Source organism: Corvus moneduloides, chromosome 1 (assembly GCF_009650955.1).
Source record: "Corvus moneduloides isolate bCorMon1 chromosome 1, bCorMon1.pri, whole genome shotgun sequence".
NCBI classification, from domain to species: Eukaryota; Metazoa; Chordata; class Aves; order Passeriformes; family Corvidae; genus Corvus; species Corvus moneduloides.
The window spans coordinates 162,380,130-162,404,908 of NC_045476.1; the positions used below are offsets into that span (position 1 = coordinate 162,380,130).

A 24,779-nucleotide genomic window follows, 5' to 3' on the forward strand; every position below is an offset into this window, starting at 1 on the left:
TGTGACTGCAAGTTTCAAAGCTGCCTTCATTTCTCATTCTCCTGAAGATGCACAAGACATTGCAGCCACAGAAGTAACCAGAGACATCTGAATGTAAAAATCCTTCCGCCAGTAATTTTGACCTCTGTGTACTTATAAATACAGACCCAAGTATGAGCCCATCTTACAGCCAGTTTCAAATACAAGAGATTTGACCCCATTTTGATGATTTTTTTCTTGTTCCTGAGATATTTACACCCAAAACCTCCCACCTTGGTTTATTTTACATTGGCTTGACATTAAAAAACCAAACTGGAGATAAATCTGGATTAAACAGAAGTGACTGGTTGCCATTGCTTTTTTATACTGGATAAACATTAAGTGTGTTTTAACTTGCCCGGCTTTTCCTACAGGATGAAACAGGAATTTTGAACATGACCTTGCTGCGTATCCAGGAGTATCCAGGGTGTGCTTGTTACTGATTTCAGATAATTTTTAATTCCAGCTCGTTCTTACTCCCATCTCCAACAGCCACTGCTCCCTCCCAGACCAGACACAGAAAAAGCACAACTATTTTCCCTTCAAATTTTAGGGATGAGCAATTTCAGAGATTCGAGACTGATTTCAGCATGAGTAATAAAGACTTGGATAATTCTGAGTGGAAGATGACTTGAAGGAGGGTTTATCACAGAAATTATTTGACCGCCACAACAAGTGCTCCTGTTCCTACTGCAAGACCTTGGTTTTCATCAGTGCGGGACACTGTACTTAAACTGCACAAATGTATCCCAGCCAGAGCTGGGAAGAGAAGTGAGATGTGGCAGATAACAGCATTATTCCAAATGCGTTTTTACTGCACCTCCGGACTGACAAAAGATATTTAAATTATATTAAATGTGCAGATTTGGTACTTCAAACATGAAGTCCAACACTACTGGTCAATGCAGGTCACACAGCTTGTTCCAGGAAAACTAAATTAGTGCACCCGAAACCACCAAAAAGTTTGTTCAGTATCACATAAAACCAGAACCTATACAACCACCAAAATTACTCTGAAAAGAAGACAAGTAATGGGTATTTTCCTACTGAAGAACTGATGATGCCTTGCATCCATATATTCAGTTTATATATCCTATGTCTATAAAACAGTATCCGTAGTATGTAATATACTTTATATTTTGTATTATATACTCTATGAAATACTATGTGTTATCTATTTAAAAAATATAAAAGTTAAAGCAAAAGATTGAAGGGGCAAATCTTTCATTTCAAGGACAGAACAGGAACAAGGAAGAAATTCTCTACAGTGAGGGTGATGAGACCCCAGCACAGGTTGCCCAGAGAAGCTGTGGTTGCCCCATCCCTGGAAGTGTCCAAGGCCAGGTTGGATGGGGCTTGGAACAACCTGGGATAGTGGAAGGTGTCCCTGCCCATGGCTGAGGGGGTTTGAATGAAATGATCTTGGAGATTCCAACCCAAACCATTCTGGGATTCTATGACATCCTCCCAACTCTGGGTAAGAAAACCCCAGGCATTAAGTCCTCACAATTATAAGCAGAACAAAATCCCTTTAATTTTAGGTTCAGAACACATGCAGAAAAGCCCACCTTCTACTAAATCTGGTTAGTTGATAGAACATTAACTTACTGACCTGACAGGCACCACACCACTACGTGCCCATCTCACCTCCATGCCAGAGGACACCAATTGAACATCTTGGGGCACAAATCCTAATTTCATTGCCGCTCGTGTGATAAACATGACACAGGAATTAGCTCTGTACTGGGAACAGATACACAGCTCCCTGTCACCTGAGCAGTGCCTTTTCCCTCTGGGAAGGGGCTGGGATGGTTATCTGCACCACACACATGCTCCTATTTGACAGGTACAGCTACATACAACCATAAATCTGGTTTTAATTCTGCCAGGATGAGTCAAGATTGCTGCAATCACACACCTGAATGGACAAAAAGCTGCTTCTCAAGTCCTTGGCAATGCAATTTGTTGCATGGGAATCATTTGTTAGGATCAAATTGAAAAGGTTGCTCTACTCTAAAGTATCTTGTTGCAATTCTTCAGATTATCTTGACCAACCATCCTGACACAGACTAGACAAAACCTCCTTTGAGCTGAATACACTGAGATTTCAGGAACATGATTCCTACTATCTCCCCATACCAGCAAGAACAGATCACTGCTGACTTGCAAACATTTAGTAGAAAGCCTATGAGAAGAGTTTAAATCTTATTGCCCCATATCTTCCAAAATCAGCTAAGAAGCTGCAGGAACACACCCAGTTCCTTCCCACTCTCCTTCCCAGGAATAAAGATTTCACAGGACCACAGACCATTACTCACCCTGCGATCACTTATGATGAAAATGTTCCTTGCTTCCATGACCTTTATATGGATGTTAAAGGAGAAAACTCAACCAGTATGGGAATCCATGACCAAATACTAGCAATTAAGTAATTAATTTAGCTTCATCAAGAGGTATTGTTCAAGTGAGGAAAGTCTGGTTTTACTTTTAGTTCTACAGCACACCAAACTGAACTAAAAAGTTCAGCTTTCAGTCTCAAAATGCCACACTTCAGTCCTTACACTCATCCCCTGTTAATGTCTCCCTGTCCAGAGCATTACAGGTGCTCAGTTGCTGTGAGCAGCTGTCCCAAGTCACAGCAGAACTGAAGGTCACACTGATTTTACTCCTGTACTTATTCAAGATGAGGAGACTTAGGAAAAAGCTGTTTCTCCTTAGATATTTCCTCAGCAAAACAAGGGACAATACTTCATTTTCAGATTCCAATTTAAACAAAAAGACAGCACAAACCCCTAGTGCTTGCTGCTACGGATCTGCAACCATTGGCAGGAGAAACACTACTTCAGAAAGCAGTGATGGTGCTTGGGAAAGGATTAAGCAATCTCCCTTCTGGCAAAGTAACAAACCTTGATTATCAAACAAATAAATGAAAAAAGTGAGCTTGTTTACAGGCTATTTTCAATGAAATGACTCAGCAGGATTGAATACACACAGAAATGCTTTTCTTACTATCTATGTAAGCTACATTAAATATCAGAAGAGGAAAATCCAACCCTCTTTCCATATGCCAATAAATACAGCATCACCCAGTGCTGGGCAACCACCAGTTACCTCCATACCTCAGCAACCCCTCAATTACCTCCATACCTCAGCAACCTCTGCCCTTGACAACCTGTCAGGAAAAACTGGCACTCGCAGTTCTCAACAAGGATTCAACAGGAGATATTGCAGCGATCTCATTGATTTTGCATGACAATGAAATCTTCATTAATGCTACAATATTTTTCTAACTCCGATAATCAAATACATTTATGATGTCCTGTACTTAAGCTTCTTTTAATGTAACATTTACAAAGATATTTCCTTGTGTCTGGCTTTTGTTTGTTGTGCCAGGTTATAGAATGCAGCAGCTTGTACAGGCTTGCCTACTGCATTGTTATAGTGTATATTAATCTATAATGTCTCAAGTTTTTAATAATTACATGAAGAAATCCATATCAGGTCATAAATTTAGGAATACTAGTGAGGGTTTTTTTTCCAGGTAATTAATAAAAAGTATGTACTCTTTGATGGCACATCAAAATTTTTACAAGACGTAAATTTGCAACTATTCTATTTCAGCAACACTACAGCATGTGAAGGATTGAGACAAGCTAATACATTTCTTACAAATATAACACCAATCACAAAAGCTAATTTCAGTACCATAGTTCTTTCAATAAAAGCTCTGCTGGAAGAGGAGTTGCCCAATGAACTGCATTTGCTAGAAACACAAAAACAGGTAAGAGATCATCTTTGGGATCTACAGGTGCTAATTTTGCAATACTGCAACTGTTGCCAGGCTAACTGGGCAAGGAAAAGTATGCATATGTCTGTAGATGTATTTTACATACAGAAAATAAATATATACACACACAATGGGACTTGTGATAAAAAAAATTCAAATATAAACTGAATAAGAAAGCTATTAGGGCTACAGACTCCTGGTTAACTTTTCTGCTTAATGCATCATTTCTAACAACGAAACATTCACTTGAGTGCCAACTTCCACACTTTTCTCTTAGGCCTTTTTTTCTAATGCTTCTTTAAAAAGATATTTAAAACATTTTGTTTTCCTTACTTAAGTTTTAGGTTTTTACCAAGCAGCTCAGGATTTCATTCCAAGCTGGTTCATTGGCTCATTACCAGGTGCTACAATCGATAAGATCATACATCTCCATTACCCAGGGAACGCCAAATGCTCCCCCAGTCCTTAAAACAATCACTTTCCTTTCTTGTAAAAATATGTCAAGCTCCATCTTCCATTCCAGTCATCTCTGAATACAGGAACAAATCACCCCGGTGGGAATGCAGCAGACTCCCAGAGTTTTAAAGTTCCTGTATTTTTAAGAATATTGAGCTACCATGTGCTGTGCTGTAACACTGAAGGGGAGAACCCCCCTTGCTTTTCCAGATTATTTTCGACGTTTAAATATATGCAGGCATATCAGGAATATGATACTCTAAGCCATCCAGTCTGGTGGAAGGTGTCTCTGCCCATGGCAGGGAAGTTGGAACTACACAGATGATCTTTAAGGTCCCTTTCAGCCCAAACCTTTCTGTGATTCTATGAACTTTTTTCAACTGCCTTTGAAAATTAGTGGTTTGATGAGATTAACGTTATTTTTCTTCTTTCTACAAAAACCTCCAAAAAACCCCAGGATTTGAAGAGATGCTTTTTATGATTTGCAAGTCTCACAGCCCACGAAGCTACAAAGTTAATATTAAGTTTAACAAAAGTTTAGGCAAGTTTTCAATTTAGAAGGAAATGAATGATGTAGCCCATGTAGTCAGTCAACAACACTGTCAGATGACAGACCAGACTTTTCCTAGTTGTAATGCCCCCAGACACCAAGAAAAAGCACCTTATGTCACTCCTGAACTGTACCTATAGATACATTAAAAGTGCAAGAGTAGATGCTTCCCACCAGTCACTTTAACTGAAGCTCACTGTGAAGATGCAGCAGAACACTCACACAAAACAGAATGGCTTTTCTCCTTTTCCAATACACAAAAGCCATTATGTTTCTACGGTACGTATACAGTGTCTGTGTCAAAGAAGCAGGAAACCTGGCTTTAGAGACTATTTACCTGCCCACAACCTTCAGGTTGAAACCTACAAGGTATCAGCAACTTCCCTTATTCTGTTTCCTACCACCGTGTCCCTCTTAGTGATCACCTATCACCTAAAAACCTAAGGGCCTGTTGGACTGAAAGTTATCACTCTGTTAGCAAAACAGCAGAGATCTATGACATGGAGATGAAAAAGAAACAGCTCCGAACTTTTCTCTTATGCATCCAACTGTCTTGCTTATATTCAACACATCTCAAGCAGGTCCCACCTGAACACACCCCCTGAATCAGCAGGGCTCACCAGAAAATAAACCCACAACATTTAACTTGGAACTGCTTCTCTCTTTAAAAAGATTGCAAGATTTGCAATAGACAGGGCAAAACTCTTTCCCAGTAGATTGGATACATTTCACAACACGGGTTAAAATTTTTAATATTTATTTTAATCAAGACAAGGTTTTTGTCTGAATTTGGCTTAATTCTATTAAGCCACTATAGACTTTCCATGTTAGTTTGAAGGGCTGAGTTCAAGGACTGTGGTCACCCTGCACTAATAATTCACATGCCACACACTGAACTACATCAATTAATTCTTCATAAATGACTACACAGAACTCTTCAGAAGAAACTTCCTCCTCCTTGGGGTGGATAATTCACTGACCTGAGGCAGAGCTGTCCAACTATGCCTGGCTGCCACATTTACACTGCTTCCACTCAGTTATAGTGTAAGGTTAAAATGGCAGGAATTCACAGGAAACACAAGAAAAAAGTTCACCAGCAAAAGTATCTAAGTCAAAGTGCAATACATTATGGTACTAATGATCTTAACAAAGTTCAGAGAAGTTAGAGAAAAGTCTTTAATGATCCATGACTACTTTCCAGTCTGTTGTTACAGGCAGAAAGGAAACATCCCTGTATGATCCCAGCACAAAGTTTCAGCATTTAGCTGGGAAAGGAGTAGTGACTGCTCAGGGATCAAGACACCCACTTCAGCATCCCCCAAAGTTGAAACTGAGCTTCACGATGATTGTTCCACAAGACCTAAGATTTTAAGTTTCAAATTACTTAATGAGAGGGAGGAAGCAGCCAAAAATGTCTTACTTCTTTCCTAACTAAAGTAATACAGACTTACTGAGAAGAAAAACACCAGCAACAAAATACACACTTCCCCTTCATTCACCCATCAGAATACCCTCAAATCTGGAGTGTGCAGATCCAGACTAAATTATTCAATTCAGTAACACTATTTAGATTAGATTTAGATGTGAAGAGGAGGTAAAAAAACCAACATCACAGATTTACACAAATACTTTCTAAAGCAAGCAAATATCTTATTCTCTGGTGCAGTCCGACAGACAGAGCCACAGAACTGGCTGCAATTAGGTCATCCCATGCTATCGCTAAGAAGATTTGACAATTTCAGATTTAAGAATGCTAGAAAAAAGAGGAAGCTCCATATGAACAGACTTACTGAAATATTTCAAAGCATTTTCAAAGAACAAACATTTGCTGAGATCCCACCTGGTACAATGAAAGCTTAATCTGTCCCATTCAAAAGAGAACAGAGCACTTAGAAAGAAGTTATGGATAATAAAATATACACATCAAGATAACTTTTTAAGACATTATAAAATACTTTAAAAGTTTTATCCGTTTTTGCTACAGGTAACCTGAAGCTTTAGCAGAAAAACCAAAGAGTCGGAATAAAGACATCAGAACTAAATGGTTCTCTCATTAATATATTACCTTTCTTGGACTGCAGATATCTCATAGCCCTTATCAAAGTAGGCCAGATCTGTCTCATTTCCCTAAGGTTAAGCCGGTGAACAGTACACAGAGTAATCATCAACTAAGGCATGGCCACCATTTAATGACAAATATAGCTCAAGCTATTTCTCATCTGTCCTATTTTTTTGGGAGGCTGCAATGTAGCTTTTTCTAGAAATCATCACAACTGGCAGCTGTGAGGATCCTGGTGCCTTTGTCCTCTTATGCAACTCCTGGTGTCCCCCTTCTTCCCGCAACGTGAAAAACAAGAGATTACAGGGCTGCTCTCCGTATTTTGGAGCAGAGGGGATGGATAAGCAATCTTCCCTGAAGAAGTTATATTCTGAGACCACAGGCGACCAGAGGAAGAGGTGGGATCATTTTTCATTCATTTTAGTTGCTGGAATGGGTGGGGGGGGGGGAAATCAATACCTTTTATCGTGGCCCAATGCAGCCATCCCCTGCTGGGGGCATCCTCTGGGACTGGAGTAAGGGGAAAAAAACTGATACCTCAATACCAATCAGCCTTAATAGCAGACGGCAAAATCTTGCTTTTGCTTTCAGAAGATTTTTCTTCCCTAGTTTTCAAAGTTACTTTCTGGGAGGTGCCTTCATCTGGACCCTCACAATAGTCCAGGGAGATGAATCCCAATTTCATCCAATACTTTCGTTATCCGATTTATGGTACACAGATCTGGCATTGTTGTTACCCCTTCACAGTAAACAAGTTTTACTAAGAGCAAAGCACACTGTGTTTTAGCTTTGTTTCCAGCTACCATTACTCATTGTTTACTAACTATTATTCCCCAGTGAGCTGACAGGTTCTGCACTTCATGAGACCAGGGTGTGGTGCTTCAAGTTCTCCCATTTCTCAGTCACTTCTACTTTATGTGCTACTGTAATATGTCAACGTGTGGCGAAGACTAGTTTAGCCTGAACATTTCTGCAAGGTGCAGAAAACAGGCAAGACAAAGACAGCGTTAAATGCTTCTTCGTGTGTCCTCCTAATCATGAGACAATAAAAATTGTAAATGAATTTAATGTTATTTTTCCCAAGACAACTAATTATCAGCTATGCCTACAGCTATGCTTATTAAATCCTGAGTTCAGATACGTTTGCCCTGAACTTCTGAAGTAACTGGCTGTCCGTGATCCAAGATTACGGTGACGCAATACTTCACTGCCAGTTTCTCTTCCAAAAAAGAAAGTACATTGAAATGAAAGCGAGCACGATACAAGTTATGCTTACAACCAGCAACGCTCAACCTTTTACAGTTGTTTTCCATCTAAGGAAGATTTGATTCTATGGCTACTAACCGAATTTCAACCTTAATCCCTGTACACTCACACCCACAACTCCAATATACAAACACCGTCCAGATGATAATACGGTAAATATTAATGTCTTGGGCTGCAAAATAAGATTATCACGTGAACGACTTTCCCATGTCCATCTAACTATTGTTATGCCTCAATTTCAAGTCCAACCCTCTCATTGTAATAAATTCATGCTCTGAGGCTACTTATTGTCTGGGTTTGGGGTTGGATAACAGGGGTAGCAAATTCAGACATCAAGTAAAAAGATGTGAATCTTCCACTGTAAACGCTCCCTACAATCAGGATCAGACACTTAAAAAACTACTTCTTCTAAAAGGTGAGTGAAAGCGGAGTCATCTTCGCAGTAGCTTTAAACATACCAAGATCACAAACAAAGCCGTCAGATCCTCACATCAGTGGCAAGTACAAACCAAACAGCTCAAGCGCTCTTTTCATTTCAAATCATTCCTAAAGGCAGAGGGAGAAAAAATAAAAAAACCCGAAGCATCCCAGCTGTCAGGTGAAGCAGTTCCTGCGGAGGGGCAGCTCCGCACTGCAAGCGCATGACCAGAATATTTTATTTTCTAGCTTGGCTTTGATAGGAAAAAACCCCATAGAACCACAGGTGGTAAAACGTTCAATTAAAGAGGGAGAGGAAAATACATACATATATATACACATACACTTATATGTAAATAAGAGGTCGTTGTACCTTTAGCCCAGCACATGGGGAATGGGCTGCAGCCGCTTTTCTCCATGCAGCCCGCACCTGCCCGCCTCGGGGGCTGCTGCCCGGCCACCTCCAGCAGCCACATACACGGAGCGTGCTCGATGCCGGCCAGCTCCGGCACACAATGTCCCGATTCAGCGCTCCGGGCTCCTGCGGGGGGAGGCTGGAGCCGCCTGGACGTGCCGGATCCCGGGGAGAGGAGGGAGCCCTGGCCCTCCCCGGCGCGGTGCGGCTTCACCTGGCTGCGGGGGGAGCGCGGTCCCCCGGCCCGCCCGGGGCTCCAGCGCGCTCCGCAGCGGGGAAGCCGCGCCGCTGCCTCATCTCCCCCCGCCCCGGAGCATCAGCAGCATCATCATCATCCTCCTCCTCCCTCTTCGTCCTCCTCCTCCTCCTCCTCCTCCCCGGGAGCGGTGCCGAGGCGGAGTGAGCCCTGCGGAGGAGGGAGGGCGGGCAGGGGCGGGAGGCGATTACCCGGCTGCCATTAATATGCTAATCCCCGTCTGCTGCCCGCGCCCGGCAGCCTCCGCTTCACCCTCTGCGCAAAGAGGGAGCGCTGGAAATACCGCCCAGCCCGGCTGCGGACCGGCCTCACTTCGACGCCGCTGATGTTCCTGTTCCCGACTGCCCCGCACCGCCCCTTCTCCTCCCGCACCCGCGTTCTGCCATCGCTTTTATACATCTGCTGTGTCCGCTTACTGACACAAGCGCCAGGCATCCTAAAAGCGCAAAACTTCCCTGTAAGCGCACGGGAACTTCCTTATAAACCCTGGAGAACTTCCCCAAACTTCAGCAGGAATAGGGGTCACACCCTCCATCAGCACTTGCCTCAGTCCACGAGATTATGGATGGAAGAACCCTAGCAGTGCTGATTTGCCTTAAAGAATGAATATCGCAGCCCACGCCAGTCCTTACTCAGTGCCACCACATCCAGCCCCCTCTAAACCCGGAGCTTCTTTATTCACTTCTCATCAGAAGGCAAAGGTCACCTCAAACACTCCCCCCAGATGGTGAACGGCCTTTGTTTCTTCTTAACTTTGCAGCACCTAACATCAAAACTGCTTACAAACAGTTTTCTCGTAAAATGGTGAGTATAAACACTGTGAAAGCCTATGTTTACAATAAACACAGGCAGAATGTGTATGTGGAAATAAAGCAAATATCCGTTTTACTAACAGCAAAGTATTTCACAAAAATTATACGTAACTGATTCAGCTAAAATACTTATTAAAATCAACAGGAACAAACTCACACTTATCATTAAAGCTCTTTATATATTCCATGTTAATCTCTTCTCACTCCCAGCCCTCAGCAGTAAGGCATAAGGCTTATCCAAGACTAGAACCAAAAGGGAATTAATCTAAAGCCAGCAGCCTTCAACTTAACCTATCTGCCTACTTGTAGCAGCATGCACTCGTCTACAGCATATGTTTAATTACCATTCTTTACTGCCATCTCATTTCTCAATATACTGACCGGCCTTGCAGAATTAGTGGTGTATGTCAAAATTCTTGATAAAAAAAAAAAAGAAGAAAAGAAGCAGCAACTCCATTTAAGTATTGTCTGCTTCTCTATTTAAATGAGAAAAAATATTCACTGGGAAAAAAAAAAAAAAAGAGAGAGAGAGATTAGGCCACAACCAGGCCCATCAGATGTTCTGCATCACTGCTCAGGCACAAAGCTCTTTCTGGGGCTGAAGAAAGCCAAAGGGAACTGAAGACATGCCTGGGTGCCTTCCTCCCCCCACCATGAAGTTTTCCAAGCCCCTCAGTGCTACACAGACAGACAAGCCCTTCCAGCGACAAGGTCGATTAGATTTACCTTCAATAATAAAGCAAAACATGCTACAGTAATATTTAAACCCCCAATTGCTGTAGTTGTGTGGGTACAGAAGGGGCACAGACATGCTCGGTGCCCCTCTGGTTCACACTGCAGCTGGCAGGGCAGGAAAGCTGCTTTTTACACATCCAGCCATGGGCTTCCCTGGTGACCTTGAGCAAGTCAGACTTGTTTCCTTAGAAAAAGGAAAGCTACAGATACTTCTTCAGTTTTCCTTAAGTTGGTTTGATCTGTGCTCTAGGGTGTAAAAAAAAATATATATATATATAAAGTGTTTCTTCCATAAAAAGAAAATGTTTTCCAGAAAAACAGATTTAAAAATCAAGAGGTAAAAGGGAGAAGGTCTAAATTAAATTCTATTCATGAAAACAAAACCCTTTAAATATCAACTGGTAAGTGCATTGCCAAGGAGAGTTTTAATAAACAGAATGTGTGGACTCTCTGTATTCTTTACACTTTTAATAGATGAGGCTAATACAGATTATCAATCCAAGTGTCAAGAGATACTGCCTGCTCATATAATACCAGTATTATATTCATTCTTGTCAAGGACATACCTTCTTGTTTTTGTATTAGACTACAAAATGAAGGTGAAAACTAAGTACTTCATAACATGAGAGTTTTTTTATTAAATTTTAGAAGCTATCCAGAATTTTACACTCTCAAGATGTATTTTTTCACATAAACCAAGTGCTTCCTTGATGCTAAGATTTTAAAGAAATACTTAATATCTGTTACTGTAAGAAGTACACAGTAGACATATGCTCATTCTCTTCTTTCAAATAACATGATAATCTTCTCCTGCACAAAAAAAAGACCAAAAATATAAAATTTATATTCTGGAGATATTCAGAAACTCCAAAATTCCAAGCTGCAGGGAGGAAGTCAGGGAGGGATGGAGCAACAGACAAGGCACGAAGTAAAAAACAAACTTGAAAAGTTAAATACATCTCCAGTACACTTAATATCGAGTATTTACAAAATTTTATAAATACTGCTCATCAAGTACGTATCTGAGTAGCATTTATGTAAAGTAATCTGTTTTAAGTAATGCCAATCAGATTATACCATTTACTGAGGTAAGAAACATCTGTCAGAAATTAGGACTGTGGAACAGGAATGTTGGTTCTTGTGCAAGATGCATCTGCTGACACACACTGATAGTATCTGCGTAGTAGTCTCTATGTAAGCGATGATGATAGCAGCTATCAAAGAAAATCCTAAAAAAATACTTACTGTAGAAAAAGAATGCTTAAGTTTTTACTAAGAACATATAGAAGCACTGGCCATTTTCCTGAAGCACACATTCTAACCAGAAAAAAAGCTCAGACTACCCCAATAACAACAGACAGGCCAAGGTCAACTAAGAAATGGCATTTTGCCCCAAGGAAATTCAAGTTTAGACTTTTCTGCTGTGACTATGATTTTGGTTGCTCAATTTCAGCCTGCTTTTAAAGACTACTGACTATCAGAATCATCTTTTAGAAAGTAAGGGGAGGAGAAAAGTCAGAAGCATTTTTTTAATTGTATCCAGGTATTTAGTTTTAATTTTAATTTTCCTTGCAGTGCTGAGCCTGTCTCCTATTGAATGTTGCCTTCAAAAATCACAAAGCTTTGGGGAACAAAGGGTTCAACAGTTTTGGTTTGGGGGTTTTTGTTGTTTTGTTTTGGGGGTTTTGGAGTTTTTTTTAACGATTGAGAGACACATAAAAGGTTGTCTAATTTTTTCCACTCAAGCTTATCCAAACAAAAATAAAGCTCTAAAACACCCATCAGACAAACTGGCAAACCTTGGCTTTCTCCACGGTTATGTCCTTGGGGTGTCCCAGAGATCTCATCAGCACAGAACTGACCATGGCTTCTCCCTCAGTAAATGGCATTATTAGGAACTCTCTGCTATTCAATTGAATATTTTCACATCAGTTAATATCTCTATTCATCAAATCTTGATCAAACTGGCTGGCAAGTTGGAGCACTGTTGGGAAGGAGACCAGGACAGAACCAAACAGAGAATACTTGTCCAAATTCCACTGCCCTGAGAAACAAAACTGAGCTCAGGATTTGGAAACTGTGACGTAAACAGACAGATCGGTACCACAGCAGTGTTGGACAGCAGAACAGAAATTTGCTTTTCAGTTCCTCTTCTGCGACACCTCAGCTACCAGATGAACGTATCAGCAACAGAGATCTCCTCCAAGAGAGAAAAGAGCAGCCCATTCTCTTGTTATAACAAAAAGGAAGAGCTACAGCCCAGAGCACAGCAATAACATCAGCAGCACTAGGGCTGGAGGCACCTCTGCCCTGGAGACAGGATGAGAGAGTGGGGACTGTTCAGCTTGGAGAAGAGAAAGCTCCAGGGAGACTTAGAGCCCCTTCCAGTGCCCTGGAGAAGGACTTTTGACAAGGGCACATAGCGATAGGACAAGGAGGAATGGCTTTGAACTGAAAGAAGATGTGTATAAATTAAGTATTAGGAAGATACTCTTCACTGTGAGGATGATGATACACATCTAGAGGAATTGTGGATACCACATCCCGTTAAGTGTTCAAGGCCAGGCTGGATGTAGCTTTGAGCAACCTTGTCTGGTATAAGGTGACTGTGTCCATAAGGGTTGGAAGTAGATGATCTTGAAGGTCCCTTCCAGCCAAAACCATTCTGTGATGATGATGGTGATGCTTATTATTATTTTGGACTCAATAATTCATAGTCTTAGCCACTTCGTGGGCTACTGGTTCATCCCTCTAGTAATTACTAGAAGCTGAAGAACAAAGGCATTGTTTTGAAGGAGATCTGCATATTCATGTAGGAGATGGAAGATGAGTTCATTGCATTCATCTTGCTGATAAAATTTTCAAACAAAGTTTACCCTCAGGACAAGTGCAGGATTTTTTTGGTAAAGCCACAAATGCTTTCTACCATGACAATTGCAGCCTATAAAGCTGAGAGTGCCTGATTAATGTTCTAAAAATTAAAATATTTTTATTGATCAAGTGACAATCTTCTGCATCCAAATTAATTTGCTTTCCATGTTAGTATCCAGAATTCCCCAAACATGCTGTCCAGACACTGTAACTGCACCATAATCTTCATTCATCTTCACCCCCTCAAGTTAGTTCTTTGTGTGGGTTTTTTCTAATTATTCTAACTATTCTTTGGGTGTATGCATTATTTAGAAGGGGAAAATATTATCTGCCCTAAGTTTCCCCTAGCCGAAGTCACACAAGCATCATCTTTGTTCACAGGAACTACTGAGAAATGGTGCACTGCCATTACAACAAATCCGAAACGACAACTGACCTCTGCCTTACTCTAAGCTCAGGTCTGCTAAGGCTGATTTGGAAATCTACCTTGGATTACCTGGTCTCTAAAGCTATCATCCTTGCCCACAAGCAAACCCTTTCCCCTCCCACGCACACCTTCTCTAGCTCACTGCCCTCCTACACACCCTTTGCCAAAGAGCACAGAGGAGAACAGGGGGATGGGCTCCATGGCCTCCAAGGGTCTCTGAAGACTGAGATGCTCCGTCCTCATTACCCTGCCACCAGAGATGGTCTTTCTTATTTAACTATGAGCATTCTGACAGGCAGAACTGAAAGAAAAATGATCTTTTACTCTGAGTGTCAAAATCCAAGCCCAGTTTTTCAACAGAAATGATTCACCACAACTGAGAAGCAGCATCACCACTGTGAATTCATTTTAAACTTTGCAATATGAGCAAACTCTAATTCCATGCTCCAGAATACAAAAGGCCATTTTTCTCCTGAAGAAAAAAGATAGAGAGCACTTATATAAACTCATTCTAGAATATAAACTGCTGAGAATCTCTGCTTAAGACATTCTTCTGGCAAAAAGTCAGTCCAATACTCAATTTATTGTTGTATTTCTCCATTTGGTAAGCTTAATAGTAGGATAATTTTTGGTATTCCCAAAAAGTGCAGGGTTTTAAAACAACACTTTGTGACTTTCTGGAGCATGATCACCTGTTTAGCCTTATGATCATTTGAGCTACATTTCAAAATAGTAGTTGACAGAATTCACTGGTTTTATTTTCAAATCTTAACCTATTGGTAGTAGTGAGGTGGGGAGCAAAACAGATCAGGGTGTTGGGAGAGAGCAGGAGGAATGCAGCGTTAATGAGGTTTCCCATACCTCCCCTTCCCAAGGGATCCTGTGATGCTGTGCAGCAGAGCAGACAGCAATGCAGCCTCCCAGCCTATGCTGTTAAGACACCAGATGTTAAAAGGACCACTAAGTTAACTTTATTTTTATTATTCCATAAATAAAGACTAGCCATTTTTTTAAACCCATATGGGTTGTATTAGTTTTCAGGCATGAAAGCTGTAGCAGATTTCCTTGTGGGTGGACTAAGCCGCTCATCTTCTCCCACTTCCTTCCATTTACTTTTTGAAGGCTTTACTGTAGAGAAGGATAAAGTCAATGCCATGAAAGCTGAAAAAGGTTTAAAATTACTCCTTCCTTAGGACACTGATTCAAAATCTCTGTTTCTTCTTATTCTAGGCTATTTACAAAACAAATCGACCCAACAAAACCATTTCTATCCTCAAGACATCTTTGAGAAGTTCATTCACTATTCCATTGCTTAAAGCTAAAATCTGCTTCATGGAGACCTCGAGAGAAGAGGTGAAATAAAGAGAAAAAGTGAATCCTACACACAGTATTCCTTACTTTACTGCAAAATAAAATCTGATCATTCTGGTCTGTGACAGATTCACAGTGCTTATCAGTTTGGCTTCTCTGATGTGGGGTGACTGGAGAAGGAATGAGACAAAGCAATCCAAATGGTCACCAGAACCCTTCTTGACTTATAACCTTATAAAACTTCCCTTTTTTATGGTGAAAACCTTCCATTTATGAGGTAAACACAGCAGAAGGTATCTGAAGGGGAAGGACCCGAGCCCTTTGATGCTGTTTAAAGGAATTGCATTCTGTGAGGATTACTTTTGTTCAGTGGAAGGAATCCATGAGTGGATCAGTTGACCTTACAAATGTTTCTTAAAATCAACCTTTATCAATTCAAGGATAACCTAGAAATAATTAGCCACATCTTCTGAGAGGGATATAGGAAAATGAAGTTGCTTATGGGTCAGCAAATCTCTTCAGTGTCTCTAGGCTGCTTTCTCTCTCATCTATCTAAGAACCAACTGCACAAAAGGAAGTAAGAAAGCTGTGCAGTTAGGTAGGGCCCAGTTATTTACCCGAAATGGTGTCATCTGGACGTGTCTTCCTTGTCCTGCTTCTCCTTCAGATGCCAAATACAAAGTTAGAACAACAGCTCACCAAACCATTTTTAGTTGCAAACATCTTTCTAGCAAAAAGTTATACCTGACTCCCAGTGTTACATAAACCACAGATATAACATCGGCAACTCCTCAGACTCCCAAACTATTAAATGCCATTACAAACTGAATAAAACAGTAACCCATGACCTCACAATAATGCAGTATTATTCAATTTATATATGAAAACACACTGGTGGAGCAGTTCATATCGTATTTCTTAGTGATGGATGAGCATAGCATAAATCCCTGATGCATAAACAAACTCTTATAGCTGAAACAAAGAGCTATTTAAGTTTAAAATTCCAGAGTCACAGAATAAATCAACAAGCTAGTGCTCATACCCTTCAAGTTTTATGAAAACAGAAAATTAAAAATTAATTATTAATTTTTACACAACATCTTTTTCAAGTTTTATAACACTAACATTAAGGCTGCTCTTTTAACCAAGCAAATTCTGTGTCTGAGCTATTAAGCAAAGAAAAGCGTATTTTAAAAAAAAAAAGAAAATATTGTTAAATAGGCACAAATCCCCCTTTCCCTTTGTAATTAGCAAAATTTGGATTGAAAAATTCCAAAAAATAGTTTGATGCTTTGTTTAGGAGAACCTCTAGTAGAGGCCAGGTGTAGCTGAACCTCTAAGCCACAGAAAATTCAATTCCTGTTCAATTTAATCACCCCTCTTCCTATTTTGTACCAAGAAGGGACATATACTTTTCAGGAGCTTTCAGCTACATCGCTGCTTCATGAGAACAGCAATAAACTTTCAAGGAGCAGCTCCTCAGGCTGTCATTTTATGCTGTTACAGGGAATCAAAGGTCATCCTCAGCTAACACAAAATCTTTTACTCAATGCAAAATCCACCTAGCCTCATTTGCTCCTCCAATTACACAAGACTGCACAGTTCTGCTGAACAAGTTCTGTTTACCTAGGAAAATGCCTGCAGAGTGGTATCAAAGAGCTCAGAAACACAAGAACTTGTTGCTTCGTTTTAAAAAAGGCTTCCAGGAGCTCACCACCAAATGCAACTCAACTCAGTTGAGGTAACCAGCTGTGAAACACGATGAAACAACATTCAGTGTGTCAAAGACAGCACATATCCCCTCTCTGCATTCTTTCATAGCAGTAAATTGATGAGCAGACCAATGCAACCTCTGCTCTGTAGCTCCAAACTCAGCTGAGCTTGAAGTGTAGTAAACTTTACCCACTGACTTGACAACTTCAGCACAAGAGGAAGCGCTCTGGTGAAGCTGAAAACACATGTGCAAGAATGCTGTTATAAAAATGAAAGTAGGCAAGACCAAGATGTACAAAACCAACTCATACAGCTGGGAAAGAGATGTTTGGGCACAGCCTTTCTTCAGATCTGAAGAAAGGATGTTAAATAAGTACCTTATGCCTTCAGATGGTAAACAAAACATCAAAAAACCAAAAAAACCCTTTCTGATGGCAGCCTGAATGACCTACTTTACCAAACATCACAGGGCCAACACTGTCAGCATGTAATAGCATCTGACAGGGCCAAGAGCTCACCTCTTGTGCAGTTCTGAGCTGCAAAACACAACTTCCAAAAACCTCTGGTACTGCTCTTCACAACCCCATCTGATCCATTTCAACCAAGACTCAGTACTAAAGCTTTTAAGCGAATATGAGACCAGGAAAAAAAAAAAAAAAAAAAAAAAAAAAAAAAAAAAAAAAAAAAAAAATCAGTGAATGTATAAACAGAGGAAGAACATAAACCCTGTCCGGCCACACAGACGTGAAGAATAAGTGTCATAAACTTAAACTGGGAATAGGGAAGTTCAAGAACCCTAAAATAAATGCATAGTAAGAATTTTTAAATTGCAGAAGTTGATGTGAAACTGTCATCTTAATAGGTTAAATATCTTCAAGGAATGACTTAAGTTACATCTCTCTTGGGGTAGAAGAGCAGAATTCCTTCACCCCCTCAAATCTTGAAGGATGCAGGTCATTAGACAAAGCCTGATCACTGTCCTTAAAATTTCTATTTAATACCCTACCTTAAGGAGTTCTGTATAAAAATCTCAATAATTACATTACTGATGTTTCCAGAACCTCAGTGGTAGTCACTGCCTCTAACATCTCACTGCATCATTTGGCTCCCTCACCCTTCTCTATAGTAAAGCCCCAAATTTCAGTAATACCTTTTACTCCACCTCTTGGAGGACACGTAGATGACCAGGGAACAGTCAGCAGGAATTTCAGTGCTCATCAATCAATATTCTTTTACTGGGACTAAAAGCCTTAGTAGCATTCTAACCTTTCATTAGTATCATAAAATATCCTGAGTTGGAAGGGACCCATAAGAATCATTTAGTCCAAGTCCTGGCCCAGCACAGGACAACCCAAACAATCCCACCCTGTGCCTGAGAGTGTTGTCCAAACACTCCTGGAACTGTCAGGCTTGGTGCTGTGACCATTCCCTGGGGAACCTGTTCCAGTGCCCAGCCACCCTCTGGGTGAAGAATCTTTTCCTAATATCCAACCTAAACCTCCCCTGACACAGCTTCAGGCCATTCCCTCGGGTCCTGTCACTGTCACCACAGAGATCTGTAGTAGAGATCAGAGATATTAGTTAAGCTGCTCTTCAAATCCATGAAAATTTGCTCCACTAAGACATCTGAAAACAATGTGAATCACAACATAAAGTCTATTAATCCTGGAAATACAGTTCTAGTATTTCTCTGTATTAAGTCTTTCAAAAAAAGAGTTATCACAGATAACTCTCACAGACTGCCATAAAAAAAAAAAAAAACAACAAAAACATGTGAAACCATTCCAATAAGTGATCTGAATGGACAATAACTAGAAACTTTAATGATCTTCTTAAAGGAATAATTAGTGCATGAAGATATAATCTGGAAAACATCTTTGAGCCAGAGTTAAACAATGTAAGAAATTCTTAGGAAGTTTCACATCCATCTCAAGTGTAATTCCAGCGCACTAATGGAAGCACAGGCATTTAACAGCCCACTTCTGTTATCCTGACCTTTCGTCAGAGTGAAGTCCTGAGGAAAAATGTACTTGCTACAAGAACAGATTTTGTTGTTTTTAAGTTTGACCCTTCTACATGAACACCTGAAGAACATCAGCTTTATACCTGACAAAATAATTTTTGCAGTTTTTCATATTCAAATTAGTGATCCCCAAGGAAAAGACCTGCCAGAGACACCACAGCTATCATAAGGTGATGGGGTATTTTCCTAAATAAGAACTTTAAAATTCTTAAACTTCTGAAAATAAAAAAGGGAAGGGCGGGGGGGGGGGAAGCCATAGGTAACAGTTTTTGTTATTACTTCCTTTCTTCTGCTGAGCAAACAAAGCCAGCACAAATAAGTTATGAGCTAAGGACACAAGGAGAGCATTCAAACCATACATTAAGAGCTGTAAAGGATAGAAAAATAAACTAAAGGAAAGATCATATAATCCTTTATTTATGGTCATTTTAGGCGTAACTTACAACAAAATAGTTGATTAAAGTTCACCATGCAATGTTTTTCCTCTTGGTTCACTGTAGTCAGTGATGTTCCTCTTCAAACAAGCTCATGTGTATTTTGGGAGAAGATCCCAAGCCACTCCCAGCACAGGTCTCGCAGAATGAAACACACACAACTACACAAGATCCAGCTTGATATTCAAATTCTTTCTTTCAGTCATACTGTTATCCTCACCCTTCCTTTACTCCATAGTTGTTGCTGTGAAAACCCTGGGTAGTAACACACCAACACTACAGCAAGGGGTTACAGAAATTCACAGAAACTGCACTTTCTGTGGAACAGTTGTATAAAAACAGAGTGAATGCATCATGGGCATCAGCAGAACAGACTAAAGAACACATATTTAGGTACCATGATTATTGGACTCTTCAGTTTGCCAAATTTCATCTTCTCCTTAAGTAATTCTGCAGAAACAAGACACTTTCAGTGACTGCCACTGAAAGTTGTGTGCTGTAAAGGAGCAACAGAGTCTCATTCCCAATATCCTGATGCCCTGATCAGAGCTCACTGCCCTCCATGTGCAAGGCTGGCTCTGCTCTGGATTTTCCTCCTGTAAAAGAAGATAGATGAATTCTCCAATCACTCTTAGCAGATACACATCCCCTAACTTGCCTATCCAAAAACTTTTATGAACCAAAAAACCTTCTACTATGAAAGTAAAAAACAATTCTGAAATTCCTAACCACTTACCAAAAACCCTTTTAAAAAGTCCTTCTAAAATTTGCAACCGTACAATGTCCCATTTTTGTACTTTGGAAGAGTCCAGTGATGCCTGAAGTGGCCACCTAAAAACAGAGACTAGACAGGAATAAGGGAATAAAGGTAGGTATTTATTTGAAAGGCCTTCAAAGGTATGCCCTGGGGAGCCCAGAAGCCACTGACAAGATGGGCCCCAAGATGGACAACAGGTCACAGGTTCTTCACGCTTTTCTAAGTCCAGTTCATTTGCATATCAGGGTTCATTCTCCAATTAATCCTTCAGTTAATGATGTACTTTTCCCAAGCTTGCCCCCCTTTAGAGGCTTTTGGTTTATACTTTTTGGGCCTAGGACAGTCTGAGTGCCCTTGCAGAGCAGGCCTGGAGAGGCTTTATGATGTCTACCTAGCATGAGAGAGCAGAAGTTAACAGGCTACAAGAAACTTCAGAGTTACACACTAGGCAGTACAGGATTTCAAAAATATGAAAGTTAAAACCTAAGGCATCACCAGAAAAAAATTTTAATTCAGATCTCCAGGTACATCATTTGAATAACCCTTACCAACACCCCTCCAGCTGTTTCTGCACAACCACCACCAGCCAGTTTGCCAGCAAGAACATACATGTGGCTGTACAGAGTGCAATGAACCTTCCTCACTTAGGGAATGCCTCAGCTGAGTGTGAACTGCCAGGTCCTGGATATCCACCTATACCTAAATAGCACAGAACCCACAAGGAACCATTTTCGCTCTGTATTCCTTTGACACCACAACAGGTAAACATCTTCTCAGAGTACATAAGCATCCTGTTCCAAGCAAAACACTACTACAAGTTATTTATTTTTTGACAGCATGTAGTACAGAGCTCTAAGTTCCACTGCAATTCCTCTGATATTGTACCAACAAAAATCTGTAGTTCAGATTCAATAGTTTCTGTCCTAGGTGTCCCCTTCCCCCCCCACTCAAAAAATAACCCCCTAAGAATTTTCAAGGTTTTCTTCTTTTATATTTTGTCCAAAAGTTCTGTCAAAAACTTGCTTTATTTATTTTTAGAAGAATGCCAACTATTAGGATGTTTAAAATAAAGCACTAGATGATCCCCCATTCCCTACACCCTTATTTACACAAGACATAAATTACCCACCTCTCAGATGAAAGACTAACAAGCCTCTTCCAGGTAAACCTGGCTGAGGAGTGTCACCAGGTACCCACATGACACTGAGGCTCAAGCTTCTTGTCCATGATCCTCAGCGAGAAAATAATCTTACTATTTCTAAAACAAACTTCCCAAACTAGGGAATACACATACCCTACTTAAAAGAATGAAGCGTATGTCCAGCTGACTTAATTCAAAGCTGAGTTGCATAACTGTAATTCAGGATATTTCAGGTTATCCAGGGTGGAGCAGCCACACCTTTTTTTGTCACTTGCAAAAATAAGTAGAACAATTTTCCCTAGGAAAAGTACCCTTATCCCTCCAAACAGCATGGTTCCTAAAGACATCATTTGTAATATCAATTTCTAAAGAAGCATTTTCTAAAGAAGCATAATTTCCCATTTGTCCTAAACCAGAAATTAAAACAAACAAACAAACAAAAAATCTTAGATACTATACATTCAAGTGATACATTTACATGTGATGCACCCTTGATTACTGGAATTCTTCCACTTTGAGATGACTGCCCAGAAATAAGCAAGAACAATCCTCACAGCAGTGTATGTCTCCAAAACCTTGGAAGCCAGAGCTACAGACAGGAAATGGTAGAGGAATGTGCTGAATTGCTGACTTTTTTGTTTATTTTGAAGTGTCAGACTTTATTGATCCAGCTTGTTAACATACATAGGGACACGGGGCAGAGGACTCAAAGGACCTTTCATGTCATCAAATCTTACTCCCTACCTCCTCATGCAACCATGTCATAGTCCGATTAAGAGACCAATATATCAAATTTCGCTTTCTTTGAGCATCAAATCAGACTAGAGCAGATACCAGGGGTGCCACATCATTCCCAATACACCTGGTTTATGTCCTGAATTTTTTTTTATAATACTACTCTCAATTCTCTATATTGAAACTTCTTTTCTTCTACTCCCTCTCCTCCCTTTTTCCTCCATCCCTATACGCACTCCCAGAAAAACAATGTTCTGCAGCCAGGGCAAGTTGCTTAACTACAAATCATTCTACAGACTGCCCTTGAAAATGGGGGAGGTTCCTGACAGCCAGAAGAAAGCAAATGGAACTTGAAGAAGGGAGGATCTGGATAACTGAGGCTGGTCACCCTTACCTCCATTCCTGACAAGCTGATGGAACAAACAACCCTGGAAGCCATTTCTAAACAAATGAGGACAATAGGGTGATCAGAAATAGTCAGCAGGGATTTATGGAAGGGGAAACATGCCTGATCAACCTAATGAACTTCTTTGATTAAAATACAAGCTTGGCAAATGAAGAGTTGTCATTTCTCTTAACTTCAGCAAGACTTTCAACACTGTCTCCCATGACAACATCCTGACAGACAAACTGATGAAGTTATGGACTGAATAAATGAACAGTGAGATGGCCTGGAAACTGTCTGGACTGTCAGGCTCAAATTTCTAAAGGAAAAACACTAAAACTTAGCTAACTTAAAATTTTTTGAGGTGTTTAATACATCTCATCACCTCAATACTACTACTTAGCTCAGCCTCATTAATAAAGATGTTTTTCTTAACAAACCATGCTGTTGCTCTTGCCCTGTCTGGGCAATTAGCCATAAAATATGGATGGGAATGCAGGGAAGAGGGCAGTGTCAAAAGCACAGCCAAAATAAGCCAAGAAAATTTCACTGGAAAAGCTGGCAAATGCACAGATTTCATGTCAAGATCTTAGTGGTCATCTCCCCAAGTATTCAACACAAAAATGAGATAATCAACAGTGATAGCTTACAAGGGATAAATACATTGCTTTTCCAAATATCAGAGGTATACAACAACAGGAAAATGCATTTTATGAGGTAGAGATTATTAACCTGTTAAAACTGTTCAACAGAATTCTAAAACAGGAAGATCTAATGCACAAATAAGAGAAACTTCTTCCAAGTGACACTGAAGCTCTGTCAGCAATAACCTCATCCAGTAGTAATAGCAGTTTCATGATATGGCATTTGGAAAACTAGAAATAGCACCTGCCTCACTGGTAGTGAAAAGAATTAAAGCTATAGGGCACATCTGCATCAAAAGAAGAAAAGTCTTCTCACATCTTCAGAGCCGTACAGGGCATGCAGGCAGCTATTCTAACTGACAGCACTAATACTGCATAAACTAAGATGTCTTCAATTCCATACTCATCACACAAATAAAATCATAACCCAAGCCATTAAAAATATATGAAAATTAAGTTTACTGTTGCATGAAAATCAGAATTCTTAGTAACATTCACAACGATTCCTAGAAGAAAAAATACTTGACTTTTGAAGGGATTACTGAAAATACAGCTTTTAGAGGGAAAAGTACATGTTTCCTTGTATAGTTCCTTCAGCACAGTGCCAGGCATTCTGAAATGAGAGGAACTGTTCAGTCTCAGTGCAGCTTGTATTTAATTCTTACTTAAAACTGGAGTGACAAATCAAAAAGCCACTATTTTGTACTCTTTCACTTCTGCCTACACAGTTGGTTACCTTTCCCCCCCCTTTAAACAGGGATATTATCAACAGTTCTCTGCTCATGCTACTGAGTTTATTCTCAGCTGCATGAATAATCATTGCATAATTTATTACCCTCTGTAATACATATGAACATTTATTTTAAGAATTCTGCATAACCTTATTTCTGTCAATTCTTGCCTACTGCAACTCTGGCAATACCTCAACCAATTTTTAATTTTCCATCTTTTAACATCATAGGAAGTACCCAACCCTTTGGGGCTTTGGAAATTCTGGTTGCTGTATTTAGGTTCATCACACAGGCAGGTGTAGATTTAGGGTAAGGGAGATCTATCACACAGCACAGCATTAAACACCCCATCTCCTGCCCAGTGCGTAAGAGGAAGGGGTAGCAGGAGGTTGTTCCAAGGCTGTGGAAAGTGCCAGGAGATTAATCTGATTTCATTAAGTGGATCAGGAGCAGGCCCAGTGTAAGCAGCAAGGCCAAACACAGCAACAGACTGAATGAGGACATGCCTTTAATTCAGAAACAACTTTAGGTTGAGCTGAAATTATGTAACTTTTTTTTTTTGTCCTAAATGAGAACTTGGAAGTAAAAATAGTTACAAAACCATTTAATACTTCAAGATAACAATGACTGTGTGCAAATGGTGCTTACACCTAAACTGTACATTATACAGCAAAAAGTGAACACAAAACCATCAGACTTAAAATGTGCTGTATATCTGAAATTAGAACCAGGCAAAGGATGCTTATTTCCTATTAATTTTTCGATATTTTATGCTAGGAGTCAGCAAGATTTTATTTGACTCACCAGCTACTATCTGGAGGAGTCATCAAGAACAA

The 24,779-nt window shown here is 40.2% G+C and overlaps 1 protein-coding gene across 12 annotated transcripts in view; it reads right to left on the bottom strand.

Moving 5' to 3' along the window:
* Positions 1-24,779, bottom strand: part of PTK2 (protein tyrosine kinase 2) — a 193,975-nt gene that overhangs the window by 125,014 nt on the left and 44,182 nt on the right. For 3 of the 12 annotated variants that reach the window (XM_032134302.1, XM_032134311.1, XM_032134294.1), the window contains exon 1: positions 8,927-9,318. The exons of 2 other annotated variants lie outside the window; for them this stretch is intronic. In XM_032134302.1, the coding sequence (XP_031990193.1) occupies positions 8,927-9,029 (103 nt within the window). In that variant the 5' untranslated portion in view covers positions 9,030-9,318. Of the gene's footprint in view, positions 1-8,926; positions 9,321-24,779 lie in introns of those variants that run through there. 7 more of the 12 variants (XM_032134285.1, XM_032134269.1, XM_032134289.1 and 4 more) reach the window with 6 other exon arrangements.